The sequence below is a fragment of the Juglans regia genome, chromosome 11 (genome assembly GCF_001411555.2).
Source record: "Juglans regia cultivar Chandler chromosome 11, Walnut 2.0, whole genome shotgun sequence".
NCBI classification, from domain to species: Eukaryota; Viridiplantae; Streptophyta; class Magnoliopsida; order Fagales; family Juglandaceae; genus Juglans; species Juglans regia.
Genome location: NC_049911.1, coordinates 13,571,143 through 13,599,104, shown reverse-complemented (window position 1 = coordinate 13,599,104; position 27,962 = coordinate 13,571,143). Strand labels below are relative to the sequence as shown.

Sequence of the window (27,962 nt, the reverse complement as noted above, 5' to 3'; positions counted from 1 at the left end):
CATCAGATGCATCACAACTTCCTTCAACTGTAAATAAAATCTGATAGAAGACTTCAAGTAGCTTAAAAGGAAAAGTGCAATTATTCATAACTGAAGCAGCAATATTGCCAGAACATAGTGTCATTCATTCCATCTGATTTTATAATACGCGATAATTTAAATGAAAATACATATATTCTTTAAATGCCATTCCTCCAAAACGAAGGACTGTAATAACCTATGAAAATAGGTAGCAGCACTTGGATTGTTTATATGAACAAATGTATGTTTTGACCTTTGTCCCGAATCACTGCTTCCGGAAACCTCTGAATACCTGAAAGGGGGGTGACTACTAAAAAAATTAATTCAAGACAAATTATTGGATGAAAGGAAATAATGATAGGGAAGCAACTGAGAGAAAGCAATGAAATTGCATATACCATGTTCACGCCATATGGAAACAAGAGACTGACATCAAGCCTTTGAACGAGTGGACCCTGTAGAAAAACGAAAAGGGAAGATAGCCAGCAAAGGGGGTGGCCGCTAATAAAATCAGCCAACTTGTGTTTTCTGTTGCACTATAAATAAATGGGTCCATCATTTTGTTGAGGATAAGCGAGTGAAAACTGCAATTCTAACACCCCAAAATGAAGGCATGTATTTCCGCCCAACTAGAGACTGTATAGAGAATGCCAGATAGCCCCTTCCAACTATAACTTCCTTCGACATATTCCTTCTGTTTCTTGACCAAGCCGGGAAACAGTGGGACAAAAGAAACACCATACTGAGTCCCCACCCTTCTAAGGCTTGCACTCGAACCAATCACAATTCCTATATCTGCCTCAAGCAGACAAAGTATGTCACCCACCGAGTCTCCAATGTAAACAGTCAAGTTCTTTCTGTCATTGCTGCAATTACTAAGCATATTCTTAAAAGCTTGAACTTTGTCAATTGGAGACTCCACTTTCTTAACAATCTCACCCGTGGAAATGGATTCTTTATAAGTGAACTCATTCGCATGTATATTCAGCTCATGTAAATCCCCTGATCCATAAAAGAAGAAAATTATTAATAACTTGATAGAAAAATATAAAGAACTTAAAGAACTTCAATTGAAACGAAGCAAGCGAGAGAAAAAATAACAATGTTTAAATAAAAGGGCAGGGGGAGAAGGGTTTGATATGTGGTGTGAAGACAAGTTGAAACACAAAATTGGATTTAAAACTCCAATAATGCTAATCTAGATGGTCATACTTGCACTCAATGTCTCAACAGGATACCATGTGATCAATGGATTGCATTAACAATTGTAAATAGTAGCTGACATAACGGCTAATATTTGAAATAATCCAACAATTTTATGAGCATAACGGCGAATGGCATAACAGAAGAAATCCCATCTGACTTGGGCGAAAAAAACAGCAACCGCTACCACCACCACCACCACAACAACAGAAAATGAGAATAACCACTGTATAACAACATGCCCTTCTCCAGATGGAAAAAAGACAGGTAGATGCTAATGACTAAACCTTATCCTGTACACCGATGTGGCACTCATCACATCATGTCATGTCCTATTATTCTCAGACAATTGAAACCTATGGCTCGAGGTAAGAAGCACTAATGTCATTTTCTGCATGGGTACAACAAGGTCTCAAACGTGAGAATTCATACAAACTTATTGAAGCGGAAAAATTTCTATCCAACAGGGAAAAATGTAAAATATTTAACACTTTTAGTCAATGAAAAAGAGATCCTAGAATCATGAACTTGAGCTCGACACCATCAAAAGATCGAACATTCCTACCATATTGGCACATAAGGAAAAGCATCATGACATTCCAAGCCTTGAGTTTTATACTGTCAAAACCCCATCCAACATATAAGCATAACTATCAAGGCATCAACTCTTGGACCCAAAATCGTGAATGCTAGTGACAAAAGTTCTTGTACAAGTTAGTAGTCTGACTGTTAATATATAGTACACCTCATGAAGTTACTGAAAGGGTGGCTGTGTCGAAAGACTTGACTTATTCATTTTGGAATAAATATAAGCGAATGAGTCTCTCGTTATTTTTCAAGTAGATCATGTTTGAATTATGGAAAAAGCCCCAAAATATAATGCTGAATCCATTAAAACAAAGATGACAATCATCTATTGCAGTTGAAGTTAGAAATTTCCCTTAAACTGTAATATTAAGGGCAACACAAAGCCACAAGACTAGAGAACCCTCATTCCTTATGTAACAACCCACCTAAAGGTTTGTCAACTTGTAATGCCCCCAAGGGAGGCCCAAGCCATATCAAGTTATACTCCAAAAGGACTAGTCAAAAGTATAATTGGAGCCCAAATGCAATCATTATATGTAACGTAGGGGTCCTAAATTAGGACTTAGAATTTTAGTATTATTATTTTAGTAATTATTTTATCAGATCAGTTTTGAGATAGTAGTTTTTTATTTGAATAGGATTCTTCCACTTTGTACGCCTCTTTCATCTCTCTATTTGATTTCCCAAGTTTGAATAGTTTCCTAATTCGTAACCAATTCACACAGCAAAAACCCTAGTATAAATCCTCTTTTCACCACAACAGTCCCTCCATCAAACAAAGAATTCTCACGGCCAGAACCTCCCCACCTGGAAACCAAAATTTCCTACACAGATAGTTGAGACACCATTTTCACCAACCCAGGCAGTCACCTTGCCGGAAAACACCACAGAAGCTGCCGACCCAGCCTCCTGAACTCAAACGCACGTACCTCCTCCCTCAAGGGAGCCTCCAGTTGCGCCACCGTGACTCCCAGCCAGCCACCCAGACCCACCATCACAGTTCGTTCTCCTCTCTCTGTAACGAGCTACGAAGTAGGATTTAAGAAGTAGCGCTAAAAGATAAGTAGCATGATCATAACTTTATGTGTGCTGTAAACATTCTGATTTTGCATGAAAAAATGTGATGTTACCTACACTACGCTACGAGCCAATTCAAGGTTAGCCCCTTTTCACAAGCCTCAATGAATTACAATAATATGCTTGTGAATAAGACTAGATGCTATGCTGATATGGATTGTTGTTGGATGGATGAGATGTTATGAAAATCACATGCATGCCATGTAATGTTTAGATTATAATATGCCATGCCTATGCTATGATATGTTGTGTAAGACTCATGTTAATATATCATGTTTAATGTTATGCCATGCACAAGAGTATGCTATGCCACATAAATTCATGAAGTCAAACAAGTTCTCATGCATTATGAAAGTTAATAAGAAAACACATGAATGGCAAGCAAATTTTAAGATTGGTCTTATGTTTTTTTTTTTATAAGTAAAATAAGACTTTATTAAATCACCAAAGTAACAAGATACAAAGAAAATGCCCTGTTTATGTAGGCATGTTGGAAACTAGGAATTCATGAAGGTCCATGCCATTTAAGTCTACAGCAATGGCCCAAGTACAAAGAGTTCTAAAAAATAACAATTTTAGCTCCTCCACAGATCTCTCTTTGTTTTCAAAAGTCCTCTCATTTCGTTCCTGCCATAAACACCACATAATACAGATAGGGATCATCTTCCACACTGCTTTAATCTGTCTCACCCCACGGATAGAATTCCAGCAAGCCAATACATCCAAAACGGTTTCCGGCATAACCCACGCCATATCCATCCTTTTAAACACCTCGTCCCAAATAGACTTAGCTATCTCACAGTGTAAAAGTAGATGATTTACCGACTCACCCCCGCTTTTGCACATACAACACCAATCTGCAATAATTATCCTCTTCTTTCTTAGATTATCCGTAGTGAGGATCTTACCCAAAGACGTTGTCCACACAAAGAAAGAGGCTTTGGGAGGAGCCTTATGATGCCAAAGCTTTCTCCAAAGAAACTGTATCTCTGGAACTTGTGTGAGAACCTTATAGAAAGAGCGAGCAGAGAATACCCATTTCCCTGCAGGATGCTACCACAACTCATCTTCCCGCTGAATGTTCGGTCGAACAGAATATAAGAGGCTATAAAATTCTACAAAACTTTCCATCTCCCAATCCTGTGCCGCCCGGTTGAAATTGAAGTTCCAGTGAATGTTTCTACCTAAGACTGAGACTTCCATAACCTCTGCCACTGTGGCATCTTTGTTACTTGCAATCAAGAAAAGAGACGGAAACAGATCTAGTAGAACACTGGTACTACACCATGCATCCTTCCAAAATCTGATCTTGACACCTGTCCCCAAGTGCAATCTAGTGTATCGCTGGAAGACCTCCCATCCTCTTCTAATGTGTTTCCATAACCCCTTACCCACTGTTCCTCTAACTTCTCTGGTACACCACCCCTCCACTAGATCACCATATTTGCTTTCGATCACAGTCTTCCATAAGGCCTCTGGTTCCTTGGTATATCTCCACAACCATTTGCCAAGTAAAGCCCGATTAAAAACTCTCAAATTTTTGACACCCAAACCGCCATTGGAGATAGGCCGACATACCATCTCCCACTTAACTAAGTGGAATTTAAACTCATCTCCCAAGCCCCCCCACAGAAAGTCTCTCTGTAACTTCTCAAGTCGACCCGCCACACTTGCCGGTAAAGGGAATAAGGATAAAAAGTACGGGTGTAATTGGTCCTGTCAGGTCCGATTTTGGACAAAATTTAAGACCGAACCGGTATGTACCGGTTTTGTATTTTCCAAAACCGATTACGCACCGGTTACCCTCCTAAACCGGTACTTTCGGTTTTATCGGTTTCCGGTCCAATCCGATCCGGTTTTCCGATTTTTTAAGACTATTGGTATAGTTATAAGTTATATATTAGTATTAGTTATAAATTATATATTTAATATTAGTATTAGTTATAAACTTTTAGTAAAAACTTTTAATATTAATTATAAATATAACTATAGTCTATAGTCTATATTAGACTATTAGTATTATTTATAAATTTATATATTGTATTAACATTTAATGTAATAATTTATAATTTATAAAATGAAATTATTTCATATATGAATATATATATATATGAAATTATAAATTAACATTTAATGTATAAATTTATAATTATACATTATATATAAAAATTATATATATTAATATTTAATATATATAATATTTTGTTTAAAACTTATATATAAAAATATTTTTTTATCAACCGGTCCGGTTCGGTCCAAAAAATTCCTAAACCGGAACCAGACCGGAATTGGCCAGTTTTCACATTCTAAGAACCGGTCTCGGACCGGACAAATTCAAAACCGGTAAAACAGGTCCGATCCGGACTGGTTTTCCGGTTTGAATTTACACCCCTAATAAAAAGTAGGTGGGAAGGTTGGAAAGTGTACTTTTGATTAAAGTAGTCCAACCCCCTTTCGACAAATACATTCGCTTCCACCCTGCTAATCTCCTCTCTACTTTTTCAATCACTGTATCCCATATCATACGAGACTTCAGTGCTATACCCAACGGCAATCCCTGGTAAGTCATAGGTAAAGACGCAATTTTACACCCCAGAATGCCCGTCAGATCCCTTATATCTTGAACTTCTCCAATCGGTACCAACTCAGATTTATCATAATTCACTTTCAAGCCAGATACTGCTTCAAAACACAGCAGCAATGCCTTCACAGCCCTCAACTGAGCGTGATCAGCCTCACACATGATAAGCGTATCATCTGCAAACAACAAATGAGAAACAATTGTAATACCCCTACTCGGTGATCCAATCTGGAAACCACTGATGGAATCATTAGTCACTAAGGCTGAGATCATCCTACTCAATGCCTCCATAACAATGACAAAAAGTAAAGGAGATAACAGATCCCCTTGTCTCAAGCCACGAGAGCTTGGGAAGAAACCCTCTAGGCTACCATTAATCAACACCGATAACTGTACCGTAGAAATACATCATCTAATCCATGACCTCCACCTCTCACCAAACCCACACCTACCCAGTAAATAAAGAAGGAAATCCCAATTAACATGATCGTACGCCTTTTCCATATCTAATTTGCACATAATCCCTGCTTTGCCCATCTTCAATCTATTGTCGAAGCATTCATTAGCAATTAGAGCCGCATCAAGGATCTGTCTACCCTTAACAAACGCATTCTGTGGTTTGGTAACAATCTTCCCCAATATCCCACTTAATCGATTTGCAAGCACTTTTGCAATGATCTTATAAGCACCATTCACTAAACTAATAGGCCGAAAATCTGTAATTTCAATGGTCCCTACCTTTTTAGGGATTAGTGCAAGAAAAGTAGTGTTAAGACTTTTCTCAAATTTTCCTAACAAGAAAAACTCTTGAAATACATTCAAAAGATCCGCTTTAATCACCTCCAACACTTTTGGAAAAAACCCATAGAGAAACCATCAGGTCCGGGAGCCTTATCTTTTGTCATCTTTCTTATCACTTCAAATACCTCTTCCTCTTCAAAAGCCCTCTCCAATTTGGTAACATCCCCTGGTTCAATAGTGTCAAAAGCCAAACCATCTAAAGTAGGCCTCCAACCCACCTCCTCCGTGAGAAGCTTTTTAAAGAAAACAACCACATGGTCTTGGATAACCTCTTCTTCTCTATTCTCGACCCCTTCAATTCTCAACACTTCAATGTTATTATTTCTTCTATGTGAGTTTGCAATTCTATAGAAAAATTTCGTACTCCGGTCCCCTTCCTTCAACCAAAGAGCTCTTGATTTTTGGCGCCATGAGATTTCTTCCTGTAAGATTAACCTCTCAAGATCAGCAACCAACAAAATTTTTTGTGCTTGTTCCTCTTCATTTAGTGGCCTCCCTTCTTGTAGCCTTTCTAAATACTGAATTTCCATCAACTTGGAATTTTTGTTCTCCTCCACATTTCCAAAAGCTTGTTTATTCCACTCCTTTAGATCCCTTTTTAAGGCTTTCAGTTTGTTTGCAAAAATGAAACTGGATGTACCTTCAAATTCATACGAAGTCCACCATCTTTTAACCCTTTCCATAAAACCTTCTGACTTCAACCACATATTTTCAAACTTAAAATACCTTCTGCTGTTACGAACACTTCCACAATCCAGTAGAATAGGCCAATGGTCCGAAGTTATACGACTCAAACGCTTTTGCCATACATCCGGAAAATGGCTTTCAAATTCAGGAGAAATCAGAAAACGATCCAAGCGGGACCAAGTCTGATTATTTGACCAAGTAGCTGGACCCCCTGCTAATGGAAGATCTATCAAGTTCAAATCAAAGATAAAATCTAAGAGGCCATAATATACTTCTATTGACATCTAAGTTAGGCCCATACACTCCTGCAAATGCCCACAAGAAATCATCTAATACAAATTTAAAAGAACAAGCTACCATATATCTCCCTATGTACTCCTCCACTTTCTCTACTACTCGTCTATCCCACATTACCACAACTTCTTCCGAAGCCACTAAAGAGGCCAAATATACCCAATCCACATAAATATTACTCCATAAACTCCGAATAATCCTCCTACTAATCAACTTTAGCTTTGTCTCTTGTAAATATACTATGTCCGCTTTCCACTCACGGAATAGACAACGAATCCAAAGACGCTTCTCTACCTCGTTTAAACCCTGGACATTCCAAGATAAAATCTTGGGCTTCATTGGAGAACATTCAGCCCCTTCCCTTTTGCCTTATTCCTGCTAGAACTTGCTTCCGAGTTCATCGACCACATCAATCTTTTTAATTCCCGACTTTTCTTTATGTTCCCCCTCTTTTCTTGATGGTGGCCAGCTTCCATAGCAGTTAACAAGGCTATAAACTGCTCCTCATACCCAACACACTCAATTCCCACAACATGTTGAATTTCTTTAGCTTTATGTATAACCCAATCTGATGCTTGATCTGGAAAATAATAATTTAATGGGGTAGGATTCCCCATCTTATTATTCTGGTTCTGAAATTCACTTCCCATTGAAAAATCCTCCAAACCACAGGGGATGAAAAGTTCATCTTCCACAGAATGCATGAAGTCATCCGAGTCTTCTTCAACCTCAGCCAACTCGAGGTCCTCTACTGGTCTCCCCAACCCTGCCGTCGGGATCAGAGACACCCCAGCCTCCCTCATCGGCGATCTCTGGTTCTCCAGAGACGAAGGAACCCTAGCTTCTACGCCTAACAAGGGCTGTTGAGCACAAAACTCCGGGGAGACCACACCGGCGACCCGCACTACCTCCATCGGCGCCGTCTGTATCCCCTCAACCTCTATCGGCACCATCTGTATGCTGTCCGGCACGAACCCGAAGCCGTGAAGCTCAGTGGAGTGTATCGGGCTAGAACTCGGGTTCGCGAGTTCTGTTGGCTCGGATCCAGACCCGTCTAATTGGGTCCTGGGTAGCGACCCGCCTGAATGGGCCCTAGGATGGTGCCCGATACCATGGGCCTTAGCTTGAGACGGCCCAGCCCCAAAAGGATCTTGTGACTTAGCCCGGCATATGTTCCATCCTTTGTTGTTTTTGCCTTTCGGTTGAGCCTTTTTACGTGTTAAACTCAGCCCATCATCCTTCAACTTATCTGCTCCTTCACTTTCCTTTAATGAACCGACAAATGCTACAATTGTAGCCATATCCTTCTGCAATGCGCGCAGCTGCCCCTACATTTCCAACAACTTCCTTTGCATTTCCCATGACTGACACGCAACAGAGGCCCTGCCATGGGAATGGTTCACCGTACCCTCACGTTGCCAACGTCCCTTACCTCTGTCCAAAACCTTCGCACCAGCCACCTTCTCCTTCGCAGCTCTCGGTATCGACGTCGTAAGGACCTCCTTATAGGACTGCTCATAGTGTTTCATTTTCCCTCTTCCATCACTTGGTTTGGCTCCTCCATGCAGACCACCTACCTTGGTTTTTTCTTTCCCTTGCTCTACCAAAGCCTCCCTCATCTTCCTCTATCCCCAACCATTCTCACCTTCTGGAATACATAGCATATTCCTTCTCCCCCCCTGACTATACTCTGATATTTCAACGTATCTTCCTTTCCTATTTGCACAACGTTGAGCGATAAAACTACAATACCCATCACGTGTTGCCGAGTATACCTCATTTTTCCTGCTTAAGCTCTCCTCTAACACCTTCCCAAGCCACTGAATAGAGGAGAAGCCCAGCAACACCGAGTTCTCTGTCTTCCAGCTTCTCTCAGTAATTCTCAAACCACTACCTCCACATATTGCTATAGTGAAGCACTTAGACTCAATAACTAGTTCTATAAAACGACCCATCTAACTATCACCAATCAATACACCACGTTGGTACCAGCATTGCTCATCAAACGGACAAATGTAGCAATACCAATACCAGCAAGACTTTGGTGAGGGCGATTAATAAAGCTAACCAGAAGCATCAAAACTTTTTTCAAAAGTGGATTAACAGTGTTATAAAATTTGACAAAGAGATCTACAACTAGTTGGAGGGCCAATGTGCAAGTCTCATAGAGCCATGCATCTTGATCAAGCTCACCTGTGTCACTATCAGTTCCCTGACCTGGTGAGTTCCCCCCAAAAGGATCAATAGCATGCCTTACGTAGTCAAATATTGGACCAAAAAAAAAAAAAAAAAAAAGATATGGGTGGATGTGCAAGCCACGGACTCAAGCGTGGTTCACCATACAAAAGATATAATATTTTGAGGTGACACAGACTCAAGCGTGTTTCACCACAGATTATGATATGAGGTGCCACGGACTCAAGCGTGGTTTACCATATGCTATGTGATAGCACAGATCCAAGCGTGTTTCACTACATGTTATGATATGTTAGACGTTGCCACGGACTCAAGCGTGGTTGCATGGTTTACCATACGCTATGTGATAACATGGATCCAAGCATGTCTCACTACATGTTATGATACGTTAGACGGTGCCACGAACCCAAGTGTGGTTTACCCTATGTTATGATTTGTTATATATGGTCAACGACAATTGGACCAATGCACACATGTTATGATGGCCACCAAGTAAATGAAAGACAAGATGAATAGGATATGTACGAATGATAGGAAATGCATGGAGTCTGTATTCATGCATCCACGTTACATGTATTGCCATGATTATGTTTGATTCCGCTTATGTTACTAATGAATGATATATATGTTATGTGAATGTGTGACGATATATGTAAGTTCTCAAATTTGTTTCTCTGTTTTTATGTTTTAATGTCCCAGATGATGATTTCGTGGATACAGAGCAGGAGTGCCAAGAGTAGAATAAATTTCCGGAGACTTAGCGTATGATTTAGACATTTAAGTAGTGTTGGTATCACAGAACTAGCTTATGTCATTTCTTTTATTTTTCAGCTTTCATGTTATGAAAAACTGTCATGCTAGATGAGTTTTATGATCCAATAGATGAGGTATTTTATTAGACTGAATCTCTTTACCGGGCGTTATGTTATGAATGTACGTAACATTCCTAACCTACGAGAAGGGATGTTACATTATAAAGAGCAAGAATTTCTCCCTCTCAAGCAATGTGAGATTCCATATACCACCTAGACTCATCACTCAGTATGGGGTATCACACAACTCAATGCCTAAAAACTTTAAATGTGCATTACATAAATGGATCATCATTTGCATAGACTAATAGTAACATTATGTTGCAAAACAAAATTTAATATCAGATCAATGGCTGTAACCTTCAGTTAATTGCTATTACCATCACAATGCATCAATGAGTTTCCAGTCCTCACTTCCAAAGAAAAAGACAGTTTTTCGGCTAGAGGAATATCATTATAGGGCAATATCAATGAATAATGATATTCATACAACTACTTTACAATCAATGAATGTGATAGTTCCACTTTATAAAAAATACTGAAGATTTTTTTATTTGAATTTCAAATTATACATAACCGCCCTCCATTCAATACAAGGTTGTAAAAAGAGTAGCAAAAGAATTGTACGTATACCATTACCCCATATCTAATATTTATCAAAAATAAATAAATGGGGATTGAACAACTTTTGTACCATAAGCAGCATGATTTTAACACTACGTGATTGCAAACATACATGCATACATAAAATATGAGATGTGTATCACAATCACAGAAATATCATGGAATATGTGCTTATAAGAGCCTCACTTTAGTTTTCAAAATTTGTAATAACATCCAAGTAGGTGTATTATTGGCTTCTTATATTTAAATTTTCCAGTTATTCTTTTCCATTTTTAGTTCTGATTTCATCTTTGTATTGAAAAAGTATTTACATGTCACTCAAAACTTATCCAATATGTTACCTCTTTCCAATTGTTTTCAGAAACATTGACAAAACCATTGCAACTTCTCAATAATAAAGACCCATTAAATTATGTTCTAAAACATGCACAATATCTTTACAGATGCAAAACCATATAGGAGTCAAAGAATGCTCAGAAAACAAGAGGGATCAAGTAAGCCACTCAACTCTTCTTCAGATATTGCATCTTCAGCTATTGCATATAAGCATCAGAGGAATAAAATGTTCAATAAACTTCGACAGAGATTTGCATTTCATCTAGTCTACATGGGAAATGGAAAATGGAAGCACACAAGAGATTTCAATTTAAATATCATAACATTCTAAGCATATGTTTTTTTTTTTTTATAAGAACATTCTAAGCTTATGTAAGAGACATACCTGATGAAAAAGCTGATCTAATCAGATCACCACACCAACAGTATGAAAGTACATGGACATTTGCAATCTTTACGATTTTCTGAAAGAAAGCAGTACAACCATCTTGAAGAATAAGACGTTCACCAGCTCGTTTTATGTCTTCAAGATTTAGACCCTTAAGTACCCCAGATTCAACCACTCTATTATTTGCCCTTTTCTCAAAATCCGAAAGTTGCTCAAGTGCTTTATGTAGGTCTCCATATTTGAACTCATCAACTGTAGAGCCGCATAAATTGAAAAATAAATATATACATTAGCAAGTAAATTTATGCAGTTACGAAGAATTTTTTCAAAATCTTATAATGCAGTGTTAATACTCTAGTTAGTCTGTCTTGTTAAAAATTGCAGAAAGAAGTCTTGGATTGGATCAGTGTTGGAAATTATGTCATGAATTTTATTATTAAAATTACCTTCATCTCTGCACAAAAGTAAGATTTGGTTTTTGTGTTGATCTATAGAATTCACAGTAAACCCACAATAAAAATATGCCAACAGTCAATCTATCTCCTTTTTTTTTTAAGACCATGTCAACCCCAAAACTCCAGATATTTGGAACAAGAAATATTTTACTGACATCTGATTTTAAGGGGAAAACTTTATTCCATGAAATCGTTTGCTGCCAATACAAAGACAGCTCAAAGTTCCAGACAATAAACAACATAATAATAAACCTTTGTTGGAAGGCATAATGCTTTCTATGCATTGCTCGTACTCTTCTGTGTACTGCTGAGAAAGATGGCCCCACGTGTTTCTCAGCTCAGTTGACGACATCCGAGCAAGTTCATTTTCAGGTTGACTCTGATCAGATTTTGGAGCAGTTACTATTGCAATTTCTGCCAAAATGGCAGAAGAATCAACAACAGTGCACGTTAAATCAAAATCAGAAAATATAATAACACGATCCTCCATAGGGTTGTGCTCTTTGATCAGAGGAACTACTGTTGGCTGAACAACCGGCTGAGCAGAGAAGAACTCTATTTCAAGTTTCATGGCTTGGTGATAAAGCTTTTCAATGATGTCAAGCTCTTCTCCTGTCAAAGAGACACTTAGTTTATCGAGCAAGTCTTCAGTTTGCACAGCAGATGCCTAAATTCAAAGATAACACTAGTTGAGCAATTGTAGTAAAGAAGGCCATTTATGGAATGTATGTTCCTCCAAGACGATAATCAGTAGAGTATAATCAGATCGGCATAAGAAATGAAGTGAAACAACTCACAGCTCAGGAGGATGACAGACCTGAAAACTTTCAGATGAATAATTTTCAATCCACTTTCTGTAAGGATGACTGCCTTCATGAAGATCTAAAAGTGCCTTGAATTCTATACCCAAAAAGGCATACAGCCTCATGCAAGGTGTCATGGCACCCAGAGTGTACGCAGCAACTTTTGTTCTTTCAAAAGGAGTTGCAAGTTTTCCAGGACCTTTTACTCCTCCAACTTTCCCAGAGGCTGTTGCCAACAAGAAATCTGTGTACTTCACTGTTGCAGAGTTGATACCGCCTTCTTTTGCAAGGTCTGAACCCCATTCCTACAAAAGCCATACAATCAGATTTGTACTCCATTACGATTTCCATAATGGTTGATCGAACAAATCAAGATAGAATCATTAACACACCAATAAAATGAGATATTTGAACCAGTGCAAAAGTACAGATCACAAGTGACATCAGAAGTCTCAGATGGGCACAGTGCCATTTGAATCAGAACTCTCCAGTGTAGGCAGAACCATTCTGATTGGTAAAATATCCCAGTACTTCCATCTTTATGCTTCTTTCGGAAGCATAATTTCATTAGAACAGCAGACAAATTGGTAAAGCCCTAGGCCATGGAAAGTATGCAGGAGAAAAGAAAAGCTTCTATCACATGTTCTGACCATTATAAGTCCACAAATATTATATCATTCTTTAATATTTATTCCAAAAGTTCCCATTTCCCCCAAGAACTGCTATGCTTGACTTTTTAAGCATATCTTAAGCTATTATTCCAGAACTCTCTTTTGTTTTCTACATTCCTCAGCATGTACTAAATTCACAAAGTATAAAATTTATATATATATATATAGAAGAGATTATTTAGGCACCTTGCCCTCTTTATTTTGAACCCGTGAAAATTTCTGAGTTCAAATTGTTCGACGTTAACATCAACTATTCAGCATCATCTGCTGTCTGTATCACAATTTCAAACTTAAAGAAAAATTATATTATATTGGCACAATTCTTCGATAAAAAGCATATAAAAAGTGTAACTAAAGATCATCAAGCATCATATGCCGTGTTTTAGAGAGGAATCAAAATTTCAAATCCATAAATATGTACTAGAGGAATGCATGCAAATATTTTGTCCTCTTAACTCTCAGGAAACACTAAAGCCTCGTTTGTTTTCGGAGTTGAGACACAGTTGAGATAAAACAAACTCTACATTTCGTACGGACAGAAACTCTGTGAAAGCAAACAGTCATTTATATCTCATCTGAAAAGATTTGAAGTTATTCGAACACTGTATATGGCTTTTACAGAACATTGTATATTGAACAACTAACACACCACGTGATTCTCAATTTTTCTCTCCCGCTAAGCCGTAGCTGGAAAAGCTTTTTCCCTTCCGCTGAGCCCCCCCCCCCCCCCTTACTCCTTCGTTCCCCAAGCCTGACACCTGCAAACCCTAGGTGTCCAAATCTGCATCACAAGTGGCTAACAACGCCATGGGAATCTCCCTTTGCACCGTGCAAAAATTTCCTTACAGCCCTAGCGAAAGACAGTCAAATGGTCTTTGCCCTCTTCAACAACAGTACTGTTGTGTGGCTTCAAACAGTTCATATTCCCCTTCCCTATGCAACGGCAATGGATTCAGCTTTACCTGCAAACCGAAGTCGAGGCCCTTGCCATTCCTGCCGTATTTTGGGTAGTGGGTTTGTCGAGAATCACGGGTTGTTTTGTGCGTAGTGAAGCCTCTGTTTGAACAGAACAAATCTATAAATTGAAGATGCCCAAGCCGAGCATATCCACCAGAAATAATCTCACCTCATAGCACACCACTGTCATTTCTGGCCATAAACGGTGTATCACCCATAGGTCAGCCACAACGGCTCCAAAGATCATGATTAAGGTGATCCTACCACTTTTCGACAAGTACAATCTCTTCCAACCTACGAATATATGTCCAATCTTCTCAATTACTTCAATGGATTAAACAAAAAGAATGTATACGTGTCATGTAACTAAAAGTAACTATGAATGTTCTGTTACAACTGAAAAATATATTGTAACATACAGTTCCTAAACTAAGATTTAGGATAGGTTTGGATAGTGAGAATTTTTGGTTTGAGATGAAAGTTTAAAATATTATTTTTTAATATTATTATTGTTTTGGGATTTGAAAAAGTTGAATTGTTTATTATATTTTTTATGAGAATTTGAAAAAGTTATAATGATGAGATGAGATGAGAATTTTGTGTCTCATCCCACTTGCCAAACCTATCTAGATTTTTTTTTTAATTTTACTATTATTATTATTACTATTTTATTATTATTAGTAGTAATGTTATTGGATCTGTTTTGAGATAGTGTTTGTGTTGTTGTGGGATTCTTCCACCCTTCAAGCTCGTATGCTTCTCAGAGTTTATCTCCTAGTTTGAATAGTTTCTTAATTGGAAACAAACTCTCACCTCAAAAACCCTCCCATAAATCCTCTCTTTTTCCTGAGGCTTTTTCCTCCATCAAAGCTCCTTTGCGGCAAAAACCTTCCCAGTAGCCATTGTCCATACTCACAACCAAACAAATTCTCACAGCAAGCCCCACGTCGAAAACAGAAGCCACCGTAGCATCCCTACCCATAAACCCACCCCGCTAGAAACCACCACAGAAGACGCTGCTGGTAAGTCCTCCCCTCATGATGTGCGTCGACTCCTAACCCCCCCTCTGTCGCTCTCTCTCCACTGTCAACAACCAAATAGGCCCTGTGTGTTTTGCTCAACCCACCATCGACTGCAGAGGACGTCGGAGCACCACCCAAACACTGCCGACCCAGCCACCTGAAGTTAGACACGCATCCCTCCTCCCTCGGTAAGCCACGTTGACCCCTCCCTTCCTCTGCCTTGCCGTTTCTTGGTGTGAAGCACAAGACTAATTTCTCTCTCTCTTTGTGTCGCACCACCGTATTCAGAGGATCCCCTAGCTGCTCCACCGTTGACCTCGACCAGCCACCCAGACCCACCGTCACAGTGGACCTTCTCCCTCTCTCAGTGAGCATCGCATGGTCATTCCCCTTCATTTGTTTTTAGTCCCGTGTGTTTTCCAGAAGGATAGCTACCCTTTTAATTCATAATGGGCCCTTGGGCCCTAAGCCCATACGGCCAAGTGCCTTCTTAAGACAAAAGTGTGCTAGGCTTATTTTAAATGGACTTGTGCTTTAAAATTAATATGGGCTAGGTTCCACTTTTATAGAAACACTTCTAGTGATTTTAAATGGACTGTTTTCCTCAATTAGGGCTAGGCTAGAATTTAAATCAGGCCAAAGTTTTACTTAAATAAATATGAGCCCATAGACTTAAATTATTATAGAAAGTATTTAAGGGATTTAAAGTATATTTTAAAGTATACTATTGAGCCTATTATTTTAGTAATATCCCAATTGACTATTTAAATATGATTTTTAATTTTATGTATTAATCTTAGTGTAATTGAATATGACTAAATTATCTCTAAGGTATGATTTTAAGTAATTAGAATGCTAGACAAGTTCACTAAGAAATTAGTAACGTCTCGTACTTCATATAAGTAACGTGCTACAAAGTGGGAATCAGGAAGCAGCGCTAAGAGGTAAGTAGTATGATCATATTATGTGTGCTGTAATTATTCTAATTGTGCATGAAAATGTGATGTTTGCCTACGCTACGAGCCAAGTCAAGGTTAGTCCCTTTTTCACGAATCCCAATGAATTTCGATGATATACTTATGATGCTATGCTGGTATGGGTTGTTAGATGGATGAGATGTTATCACATATATGCCATGTAATGCTCAGGTAATATTTAGATCATGTATGCCATGGAATATCCATGTAATGTTTAGATCATGTTATGCCATGCCTATGTTATGCTATGTAGTGTAAAACTCATATTAATAGGTCATGTACAATGTTATGCCTTGCACAAGAGTATGTCATGTCATGTAATTTCATGAAGTCAAACATGCCCACATGTATTATGAAAAGTTAATAAGAAAACACATGTAAGCTAATATAATATGAGGTGACACGAACTCAAGCGTGTTTCACCACAGGTTATGATATGTTAAGCGGTGCCACGGACTCAAGGGTGGTTCACCATATGTTAAGTGATAACACGGACCCAAGCGTGTTTCACTACATGTTATGATAAATTAAACGGTGCCACAAACCCAAGCGTGGTTCACCAGATAGTAAGTGATAACACGGACCCAAGCGTGTTTCACTACATGTTATGATACGTTATATACGGTCAACGACAATTGGACCGATGTACACATGTTTGGATGACCACTAAATAAGTGAAAGACAAAATGGACAAGTCATGTATGATTGTTAGGTAATGCACGGAGTCAGTCATTAATGCATTCACATTACATGTATTGCCATGATTAGGTATGATTCCGCTCATGTTGATGATGAATAGATATGCTATGTGAATCTGTGACGATATATGTAAAGTTTTATAAAAAAATTAAGCCTATGCTAAGCTAAGTTATGTTTCCAGTATGATGTGCTATTTACTAAGTCTTCGACTCATTTTTGTTTGTTTCTCTGTTTTCTTCTATGTTTAACTGTCACAGATGATAACTGTGAGGATGCAGAGCTGGAGGGCCAGGAATAGATCCAGTGCATAGACTTAGAAAGGAATAAGTGTTATTTACACAAGAATTAGTATTGTTTATGTTATTTGAATAAAAAGTCACATGTAAGGCTAGTTTATATTTTTTTTACTTTACGTTTTCAATTTCATGATTCAAAGACAGTTATGTTCAATTTAGTTTGACGTTTTTCAATAAATAAGATATTTTTCATGACTTTGAATTTCTTCATCGGGCATTATGTTATGAATGTTCGTAATATTCCTAACCTACGGGAAGTGTTGTTACATTTATATCATTATATTATATATTATAACTTATCAAAAAAAATATTATATATTATACAATATAGTTGCTTACTAAGTATTTGACTCACATTTGTGTTTCGGAATTAACTGTCCCAGGTGATGATCTATGTGAGGATAAGGCTGCAGAACAAGATATGGCTTAGGGAGAAGAGTCACTTACCTAAATCTTTTATGAAGAATCTAATATATGTTTTACTCATTAATAGATCTTGTTAGTTAGCCCAAGACTTTAAACAAACTTTTAACAAATGATAACTATAACTCTCTTTTACTTAGTAAAGTTTGATTTAATTTTGTTTTATGGGATCTTTCATACCTAACTCATAAAATTATTTTGATCGTAGCAGTCCTAATCCTAGAGGAAGGGGTGTTAAAGGTTAAATGCAAAGTTCAGGATCAATCACACTTTATCATCAAAACTATCACTCATTCTTACATACAATATCATACTTTAATTCAATGCCACACATCCCCCAAATCAAAGTTCAATTATGAGTTACTTCCCATCAAATAAAAAATCTGAGTTACTTCCTCCATAAACAACAGCTGTAAAGAAAAAAATATGTGAAAAGACAAAAGTGCACCTAATTATGAATTTGCTCCTAATGGAATACTTTCGCAGCATATCAATGTGCAAAACCTTTAATTATCACTTTCATGGGTGAATCTACATCTTCTTAGAATCGCATCAGAAGTTACTGGAGCAATAACGTATATGCATTCTGTAAAACTTCCAATCATTGAGATCCATAGAGAAGATAAAAGGGTATTGACAAAGCTTTGAGTTCCTCCAATATCCATTCATCATTTCATCAGCCTCAAAGATTCTCTCATCCCTTTCCTCCCATATGCACCAAATGAGTCAAATAGGAACCATCTTCCACACAAATACAACTTGCAGACTGCCACCTATTCCTCTCCAGAAACAAAATACATCTGAAAGTCTTCCAGGTATGACCGAAGCTAATCCAATCCAAGTGAAAGCCACTCAGACAATCAAAATGGAACACAAAAGGAAGTTGAATTAATAGCCGCCACAAAGGAAGGCACTCGAAATTGTTTAGGTTGAAAACCAAGTAAAATAAGTCATAAGTCATATGGGCGGCTGAGGCGAGAGTCCTTCACTGCACTCACTAGATAGAAGGGATCATCTCCAATCTAGTTGTAAAGTCTTGTCCCCTTATCAGTAGCCGAAGTGTAGGCCAGCTAATTTAAGATAAAACTTTTCACGTGTGCATTGGAATACTTTACTTCCACCAGGCATAACTGCATTTCAACTAACCAACTTGCCCTTGCACTTCCAATCTCACAATGACGTAAAAGATGATCAACTAACTCCCCATTTGTCTTACACACACAACACCAATCAATCACAGTCTCTTAAATTTTCCATTGTAACAATATTTCCTAACAAGGCTGTCCAAGCAAAGAACGCAGCTCTCAAGGGAACCTTTGTCCACCAAATATTCTTCCAAGGAAAAGGGCTATTATTATGACAAATAGGGGTACTATAGCTTTAGACTTCAACTTGTGCAGTTCCTAACTCGAAGAAAAAAGAAAAGAAAAAAGAATTTATTTTGCTAGAGATGAAGAAGAGAAAAGGCTTCACAACAAAAAAGGATACATGGCATCAGATTTTAGATCCTTAAGTTCCAAAAAAGGCAGGGACAGATAAAGTTGATGTTATTGCAAGATTGTTTATGAGATGGCTGAGATTGAATGCGACAAGGTGACCCATGATGGAAGAGGATTCAATGTGGCTGGATTCTTTGAGAAAATCACAAAAATGCTTAGAGATTTGTCAATAGCCACATCTATTGACAGATAGAAGTAGCAATAATGTAAAAGGCCAATGAGAGACTGAATTGCATGAAGGGAAAGGATCATGTTTTGTTGGGAAATGGAGTCTATATCAATCTAAACGCATTTAGGGGATTTATTTCTTGATTGGGTACAAAAAGGTTCTCTTCTTTGGGTAAATAACAATGGTGTAAACAGTAAAGTCAATGACACATACTGTTTACTGTAGTGAACCTTTCCGTCTTTTATCACAAGTATACCCATAATAAACATTGGTCATGCAACTTAATCTACCAACCTTGAAGCCAAACAAACAGAAATCTATCCTAGGTCTGAAACAACTGAAAGAGCCTAGAGTCCTTGCAATCTGAGGGAGAATAGCAAGGTCATAAACTATCTCACTTTATGCTTTCCATTCTTATCAAACCAGGATGATTAATCTGCCAAATTAAATTGGAAATATCAATTAACACTACCAGAAGCGCCAAACTTTGGGGCCCCAGTATGTTAAATTAGCCACCAACTAATTACCATGAGCACTAGAAGTAACACATATTGTTTCCTTATCATGATTTTTTTTTTTTTCTTTAACGTTCATTGCGGGGGTTTTGGGGAAGGAGGAGGGGGTTCTGTATCCAAAGTGTAACACCTTCTTAACCTCCCTTTGAAATTCCATGATATTAGACAAAAATTGTGTCCATGCTATCCAGACATGACGACACTCCATAAACTCTAACTATAACAAAAGCTCTCCAAGCACTATTTATGTCTCCCCTATATTTCTTAAACTCATGAGTATGACCTAATATAATTATCAGGCCAGTTGAGTTTGGCATATTTAACAAACAGAACAAATAAAAAGATAACAAGCAGTTTTTTTGCACCACTCTATGTTTCTTTCCCATTTGCTTCCAAAAGTTCAACCAATCCAATAAAGTAATTGATCTTACATATATGGCTTTGATCCTTTCGGCAATGCTAAGCTGATTTCTTGTTTCAATTCCCTTCTTAACTTACATTTTCTTGGAAATGGAGCAAATACCAGACAGCATGGAGACTCATACCTGTACAAATGAACCATGCATTTTCAGCTCATCCAGAACTGCCTTCCTCAATTCAGAGATTGAAAGCTTTGCATCATCATCATCCGCACACTCTTCCGCCAATTCATATCTATAATCCAACAAAACAATAAATGAAAAATACATATATTTTCCAAAATAGATAGCCCAGCCATCTAGTTCTCTATAAAAAACTGAGGCAAGAAAAGAAAATACAGCATGCTATTTTGAATTTCAACATCTAGAACTCACCTCAATTAGAGTAGGTACATATTTCACCTCAATGGATGAAATTGATTTTTCTTTCATCTTTAATTGTGTGCCTTATTTTATTATTCTTTTCCTAATTTTGGATTTTAGGATTTATTCATTTAGTATTTTCTTTTTAGTTTAGACTTGGATTTACTTACAAATTCCTAAGCTGTAAATCTTTTAATGGCTTAGTTTGTGAAAGAAGAGGCTATGGAAACACAAGATGTAACCTAATAAAACCTAAAATGGAAATTCAAATCTTCAAGCATGGGCAGAGGTGACTACAATTTCGAAACCACAATTCATTTTTTTCTAAAACAAGCACTAAGTTTCTCTAAATAATAGATATTCAAGATTGATAGCATGATATCTTCGTGTTCTCTTACATTTCATTAGGAATCAAAGAGACCCAAAAAATGCCATCCCAAAGAACGAATATCAGATTCTCATGATTAAGAACAGAACTGAAAAAGTACACAACTCTCCTAAACACTTTTCTCTCCGTACACATGCGAAAAAAGACGATGATGGTGCTACGTCAAGGCTGGCGTTAATGGAGTTCTGAGTATCGTTTTCCTGGTGCTTAGACCTAGATTTATTTTGTCTGGAGTGGTGGTTAGTTACGATGGGGTTGTGTAGAAGCATTATTATTGACTCTAAGTTGTTTGAGTTTAAGAGGGAGAATGAAGGGTGGTGGAGAATCACGGGGAGCAGCCATCGAGTTGTGAAGTTTATCTCCATTGATCAAGAAGCTATGGTATGGTTGGCTGCAAAGGTAAAGGAGATTATAGCCTCTGGGGGATCATCTGAGTTTCTTAGAACTCGCAGAAGAGGAAACAGAGTACTTGTGGTGCAAAGACACATCAACTACCACGGCAGTTTTTCCTCCCTCTCGGAGTTTGGACATGAGAGGTGGCGTGGTCTGATAGTTGTACCGACAGGGAGGCAGGGGGAGGATGGAGGAGTTTCGACGAGACACTGAAGGCACTCTTAACTTCATTCTCTGTTTTGGGTGTAAAAAACAGAGACAAAGGTGTAGTAATTGCATGGCTGCCTCCATCCTCGACGACGTCGTTCAAGTCTTCCTCACGGTCATATAGAGAGGCGCTTGTGATGCCCAAGAGTGTGGTGGATCTCTTAGCATGTTGGAATAGGAAGCATCATTGCCTCCAACCAGCAACGACGTGGTGGATGGTTCCTTTGTGTCTATTGTGGTGTATTTGGATGGAGTGCAATGAGAGGTGCGTCAACAACAAGGAGAGAACTGTGGGAGAATTATGGATTTTTAGTATTTTCTTTAGTCCAATGGTTTGCTGCTATTGTATTAAAGGGAGGGAATGCCCATGAGTTCTTGCTTTCTTTTCAACTTTCTAGAATGTAATTAGGTGTCTCTTTTGTATAATTCTTGTGTACATGGGTTGTGCCTAGTTTTGTTCCATCAATAAAGTTTCTTACTTATCATAAAAAAATAAAAAAAAAACAGAACTGAAGTGGAATAGACCATATTTTTTAACAACCCATAAATCCTTTTTTACTGACTATTCAAACTATAGATATCCACAGTCTGAACTCCTTCCCACTAGGAAAAGTAGATTTCCTGTTTCTGAAATTTCCACTATAACTGATAGAACATAGGTATCCAATAACACATGTAGCTAATGGCTTATGAAAACGTCAAATGAAATTGGACCTTTTAACTCAGTGATAGAGTTATGCCACTGATTTTTATTCCCTCCATTTTCCCAGCAACCAAGCTTGGCACAAAAATAGTGAAAATTTGGCCAAAAAAAAGTGACTCCAAGACAACAAGAAGGTCATCCGTCAACTATATCGCAATCTTCTCTCCCTTTCCTTTTTTATTATTACTTTTTGTTTGGTTGGGGTGGTGCTGAAACTACTATTTTATTGACCAGCCTGTTATATCAAATAGGCAACTCTAGCCAACAGATTGACGAATATAAAACTTAGTTAGCCAATACCTATCAACTATACATAAAGCAAACATTTCAGCATTTCAAAAGTTCAAAAAAAAAAAATTATTGGTTCAGTTCCATCTTTATCACGCTATCTTAGCAGCCAGACACAGATTCAGAACCCAACAACCCAAGTATACAATTGCATTTCCCCATACCAAAGAGATTCATATTAAGCATTAAAAATAAATAAAAAATTCAGATTAAAAGGGGGAGGAAAAAAAGAACAAAAGATAACTGACGCTTGAGCGAAGGCGCGGAGAAAGTGGACATCTTGAGCGATGTAATGCCGGAAAGTTTCGATCCTGAGATTCCCAGCAGCCAAAGAGAGGACGAAGGGAGTGTAGAGGGCGAGGACCGATTCGGTACGAAACTTGATCCAAAACCGTTTGGCGAGGCCCACTTCGGAGTCCAGGGCGACCACTGACTTTATAGGAGGGGGAATTGCCATTGAGGCTGGATATCTAAGAGCTGAATCGAACGAGTCGGAGTAGGATCGGAGAGAGTTGAACCGAACGAGTCGTGGATGGGAGGTGGTGGTGGTGGTGGTGGTGGAGGAGCGGACAGCGGAGAGGAAGAAAGTGGGTTGGAGTGGGGTTTTCAAGGAGAAGAAGAAGCGCATCACGGGTACACAGAGGGAGGGAGGGAGGCAGACCGTGTGAAAGGAGCGTGAATAAATAGATAATTAAAATATGATGTGATTCGGAGTTTTTTAGGGGGAAGAGGAAGGGCATCACGGCAGCCAGCAGGGAGGGACAGAGAGATAGACAGGCAACTGTGTGAGAGAGAGATAGAGTGTGACTAAAATAATTATATAACTGCAAACGAAATTTCATATGAATATAAATTATATAATGCTTAAATATAAAAATATTTCTTAAGTTTGACTTAACGTTATTTAAATTTTCATCTCATCTTATTTTATTTTATTTTATTATTATAATTTTTTAAAATTTTTATATAAAATATAATAAATAATTTAAATTTTTAAATTTCAATTTAATTTTTTTAAATTTTAAAATAATAATAATATTAAAAAACAATATTCTAACAATATTTTATTCAACTTTTATTTTTCATCTAAAATCATCTCTGAATCCAAACCAACCCTTGGTTTCATTTGATAATAAAAGTGTTTCATCTCATCTCATCATTATAATATTTTTAAATTTTCACACAAAATATAATAAATAATTCAACTTTTTCAATTTTTAAAATAATAATAATATTAAAAAATAATATTCTAACAATATTTTATTCGACTTTCAAGTTTCATCTCAACTCATCTCATCTTAACTCATTATCCAAACTAAACCTAAACTCAAATCTTTTTATATATTTTTTCTTGAATTTTTTATTTTTTATCTTGAAAATTCAATTTTCTTTATCAAAATTCTGTTAGCAAACCAATGACAATACTATACGTGTTTGATAGACCACGTGTATATAATACATTAAAAAACCATTTAAACAAAAAAAATTTAAAGTCTACAATTGAAAATAATAAATAATAAATTTATAAAAAGAAAATAAACCTAAAACAAGTATAAATAAGTACAAGAAGCAATTTCACTATAAACAAACCACAGGGATCATTTTATATTTAAGTCTAATATTTAATTCTACTATTTCAGGTATTTATGTTCCAAAATCGATATAAAGTTATTGATACAATAGATCTTTTTTTAAAAAAAAAGAAGATGGTATTCTAATTTTATTTATTGTCCTCGCTTATGATGAAAAAATACTATAGTAGCAAGCAAGACACTTGAGATTTATAAATATTCAATAAAACCATCACGGACATCAAAACCAATTAAATAAAATAACATATACAATAAACTAAACAAATAAAACAATAAACCAATCTGCCTATTTTTTAAGCCAAAACCAGTAAAACAAAACAAACAATTCCAAACCCGTACAATAAAACCTTAAACCCGTAAACTAGGTAAACCAATATAGTCCAATCTAAACAAACCTCTAGCACGTAAAAACTAGTAAAGTAAATAAGCCAAAAAGCTTAATGACGTAAATATGGTAAGCCTAACTTATCCAACCGAATGATGCCTCTAAAAAAACTTGGCAGTGATGTTTCACCAACAAAACATGTTAAAGCTTTCTCACCATTACGAGCCAAAAAATCCGCAACTTGGTTCACTTCTCGAAACTGATACCGAATCAAGAAACCAATGCCCTGTAATTCCTCAAGAGTTTCCTCTCAAAAATCCCAAAGATACCAAATTGAGCAACTCCCAGCAATGATCTAGTCCACCACTAACTTAGAGTCACACTCTATCTCCAAAAAAAAAAACCCCAAAGATTTACGCAAAGCCACCCCATCTTTAAGGGCTCTAAGTTCAACCGCATTATTTGTACTTTGGCCAAAACAAGCATACCCCCCCCCCCCAACCCAAAACATCCAAAACATTACCATAACTATCTCGAATCACCCCTCCTCCAGGTCCCCTGGTTTTGTCAACAACTACCATCGACATTGAGCTTGACATATACAGACGATGGTTTACTCCATGAAACAATCAGAGATTTTCTACGGCGAACAGGTTGCTCGGGAAGATCTAACAACTGCAAAATTCGTTCATCCAAATAAGAGAGCGAGCCCACTTTCATACACTCTTCCGATAGAGTTCTCAACCAAACTTTTAAAGACCACCAAACACCTTCAAAAAACTCCACACAACCCTCAATTCAAGCCTTACAACGTCTATGCCATAGTTTCCAGGTAATAAGGCAAGGAATTAAGCCAATGACTCACTGAGCATACCTCTCTATGAGGTCTTCTTGGCAAGCGCAAACCACTGGGAGACGCATCCCCACCATGTTCCCGGCGTCATAACTAAAATACCCAACTCCAATGACGATCTCTACCACACTTATGTTGCAACCTCCCCTGAAAACAAAACATGGTCAAGCAACTCAACATTTCTAACAAAATAGAAATCACACCTCTATGCCATGGAAATTCCACAAGACTGGACCCGTGTATCCACTGATAAGCACTGATAACGAGCCTTCCATATACACAAGGAGATCTTATTCGGCAAAACTTTATTCCAAATCCAATGCAGACCTGAGATAGGATCCGACTTAACTCGGATCATCTTCCAAGCACTTGCTGACGAAAAACCACCATCAGGGGAAGGCATCCAAACAATGATATCCTCCCCCTCTTTCCCAGCAGATAACGAGGATAAAAATTTCCCCCATAATACCTGCACCAACCAAACTTTCAAGGAATTCGAAATCCCATGCATTGTTGACCCAACACTCCCTAACTTGAAGCAACGAATTAATCACTTCTGGCACCCTCAAACAAAGGGGACCATTCTCCATCTACCGATCAAAGCATAATGAGACCCTTACATTTTTAACTTTCCAAATCATATTTTCACACACATCAGGTAAAACTAACATAACAGATTTCCAAAACCTTGAGCATGATACTGTATTTTTTGCAAGCAACAGATGACCACGTCTAGCATACTTTGCTTTAAAAAATCGGGTCCACAAATTATCCACAGCCATAAGTCGCCAAGCAATTTCATATATAGAGAGCATTGGACATCGAAAAAGTCTCGAAGGCCGCCCCTCCAATGTCGGCCTGCACAACTTGGACCAAGAACACCATTGTTTCTTAGCAATACCATTTACATCATCCCAAAAAAAGGAGGATAAGATTGAGTTTAACATCTTCAAAGTCACTTTAGGAACGTTGAGAACTAATAAGAGATGTGTAGACATGCAGGAAAGAACATATTTCAGTAGTATTAGCCGCCCACCCTATGACAATAATTTGGATTTCCACCCTGCCACCTTGTCACAAATTTTATTCACAAGCAACTCCAAAGATCTAGCCGTAAGACGACTAGAAACTAAAGGCACCCCAAGTAAGAAACCGAAAAGGTCCCTTCCGCAAACCCAGAAACTCTCAGAAGACCATGACGACGTGCAAGACTAATATGCTTAGATAGAAAAAGAGTCGACTTCCCTTTATTGATCTTTTGGCCTGACCAGCTCTCATATAATTCGAAAGTTTGAATTAACCTTCTAACGAAGTGAGTATCACCATTAGCAAAAACAAGAAGATCATCTGTGTAAAATAAATGAGAAACCAAAGGCGTACCCACAGGATGATAAAATTTGCCAACGTGCCCTTCCTCAAAATTCATCTTAAGTAAACGTGACAAAACTTCCTCCATAATAATAAACAAATAAAGCGAGAATAGATTACCTTGACACAACCCTCTAGAAGGTTTACAAAAACCTTTGTACATCCCATTCTGGTAGAAAGAGGTCTGATTAGAGATAAATATACAAACTCCAATTTACATATTTGCTATAGGAAATCTCTAGATTTACGGTCAACTATTCACTTATGTATTCCTATAATATACGAGAATATCATTTCTCACTCCCCTATTTTCTTTTTACCCATTTATTCCTATAATATGCTAGAATATTCTCTAAATACACTTCCTATTATTTTCATCTTTTGATATATATTTTTTTTTACTTCAGTCATTTTTGTTATTTTGAATGTGATCGCGCATCGCAATCACATTACTATATACAAAGAAGTTATAAATACTAAACATATAAGGATATTGTAGATTGACAAATGGCATCATAATCACATTATTGATAGTTAAGGGAAAGTTTAAAATGAATAAAAAATATTTAAATGATATGGAAAAGTAATAGACAAGCCAATGTATAGTATATTGCAAAAGCCATTAATTAAAATATATAGATTAAGTTCTGATTAGGTATTTTAGATACAAGTTTAGATCATCCATTGGGAGTGCTCTAATATAATCAATTATCACATCACATATGATCCATTATCACATCACATATGCTAGGAAGGGCTCCAAACTATACACTTGAGTTGGTTCATTTCTAGGGCAACAAACAAACCGAGTCGAGTCGAATTCAAACAAGGATACTCAAGCTCGATCAGTATGTGTAACACCTCAAGAGAAACCGCGAATCAAAATAATTTTATGAAAACTTTGGATAATTGATTAAAGGAAAACTACAGGAATATCATCGCTTGAAAATTATATAATCATGAGTATGC

The 27,962-nt window shown here is 37.4% G+C and overlaps 1 protein-coding gene across 2 annotated transcripts; it reads right to left on the bottom strand.

Annotated features, from left to right (window-relative positions):
• Nucleotides 1–28: 28 nt before the first annotated feature.
• On the bottom strand, nucleotides 29–23,641 carry LOC109000370 (bifunctional TH2 protein, mitochondrial-like). Of its 2 annotated transcripts, none has more exons than XM_018977214.2 (7): nucleotides 23,104–23,641; nucleotides 20,640–20,748; nucleotides 12,881–13,171; nucleotides 12,316–12,730; nucleotides 11,606–11,860; nucleotides 420–1,023; nucleotides 29–328 (listed from the first exon to the last, which is right to left on the bottom strand). In XM_018977214.2, exons 1-6 carry the CDS (start codon nucleotides 23,481–23,483, stop codon nucleotides 614–616), a joined length of 1,860 nt encoding a protein of 619 aa, XP_018832759.1. In that variant the 5' UTR covers nucleotides 23,484–23,641; the 3' UTR covers nucleotides 29–328; nucleotides 420–613. The 2 variants fall into 2 exon arrangements, with proteins under 2 accessions (XP_018832759.1, XP_018832758.1); XM_018977213.2 differs by having other exon boundaries at nucleotides 29–313.
• Between the last annotated feature and the right edge of the window lie 4,321 nt (nucleotides 23,642–27,962).

Excerpts from the sequence above, each read along its gene's own strand:
- LOC109000370 (XM_018977214.2), bottom strand. The coding sequence starts at position 23,483 with ATGCGCTTCTTCTTCTCCTTGAAAACCCCACTCCAACCCACTTTCTTC. Across the intron at positions 20,749-23,103 it reads CTCCGCGCCTTCGCTCAAGC|ATATGAATTGGCGGAAGAGT; the intron begins GTCAGTTATCTT and ends GTTGGATTATAG. Across the intron at positions 12,731-12,880 it reads ATTCATCTGAAAGTTTTCAG|GCATCTGCTGTGCAAACTGA; the intron begins GTCTGTCATCCT and ends CTTTGAATTTAG.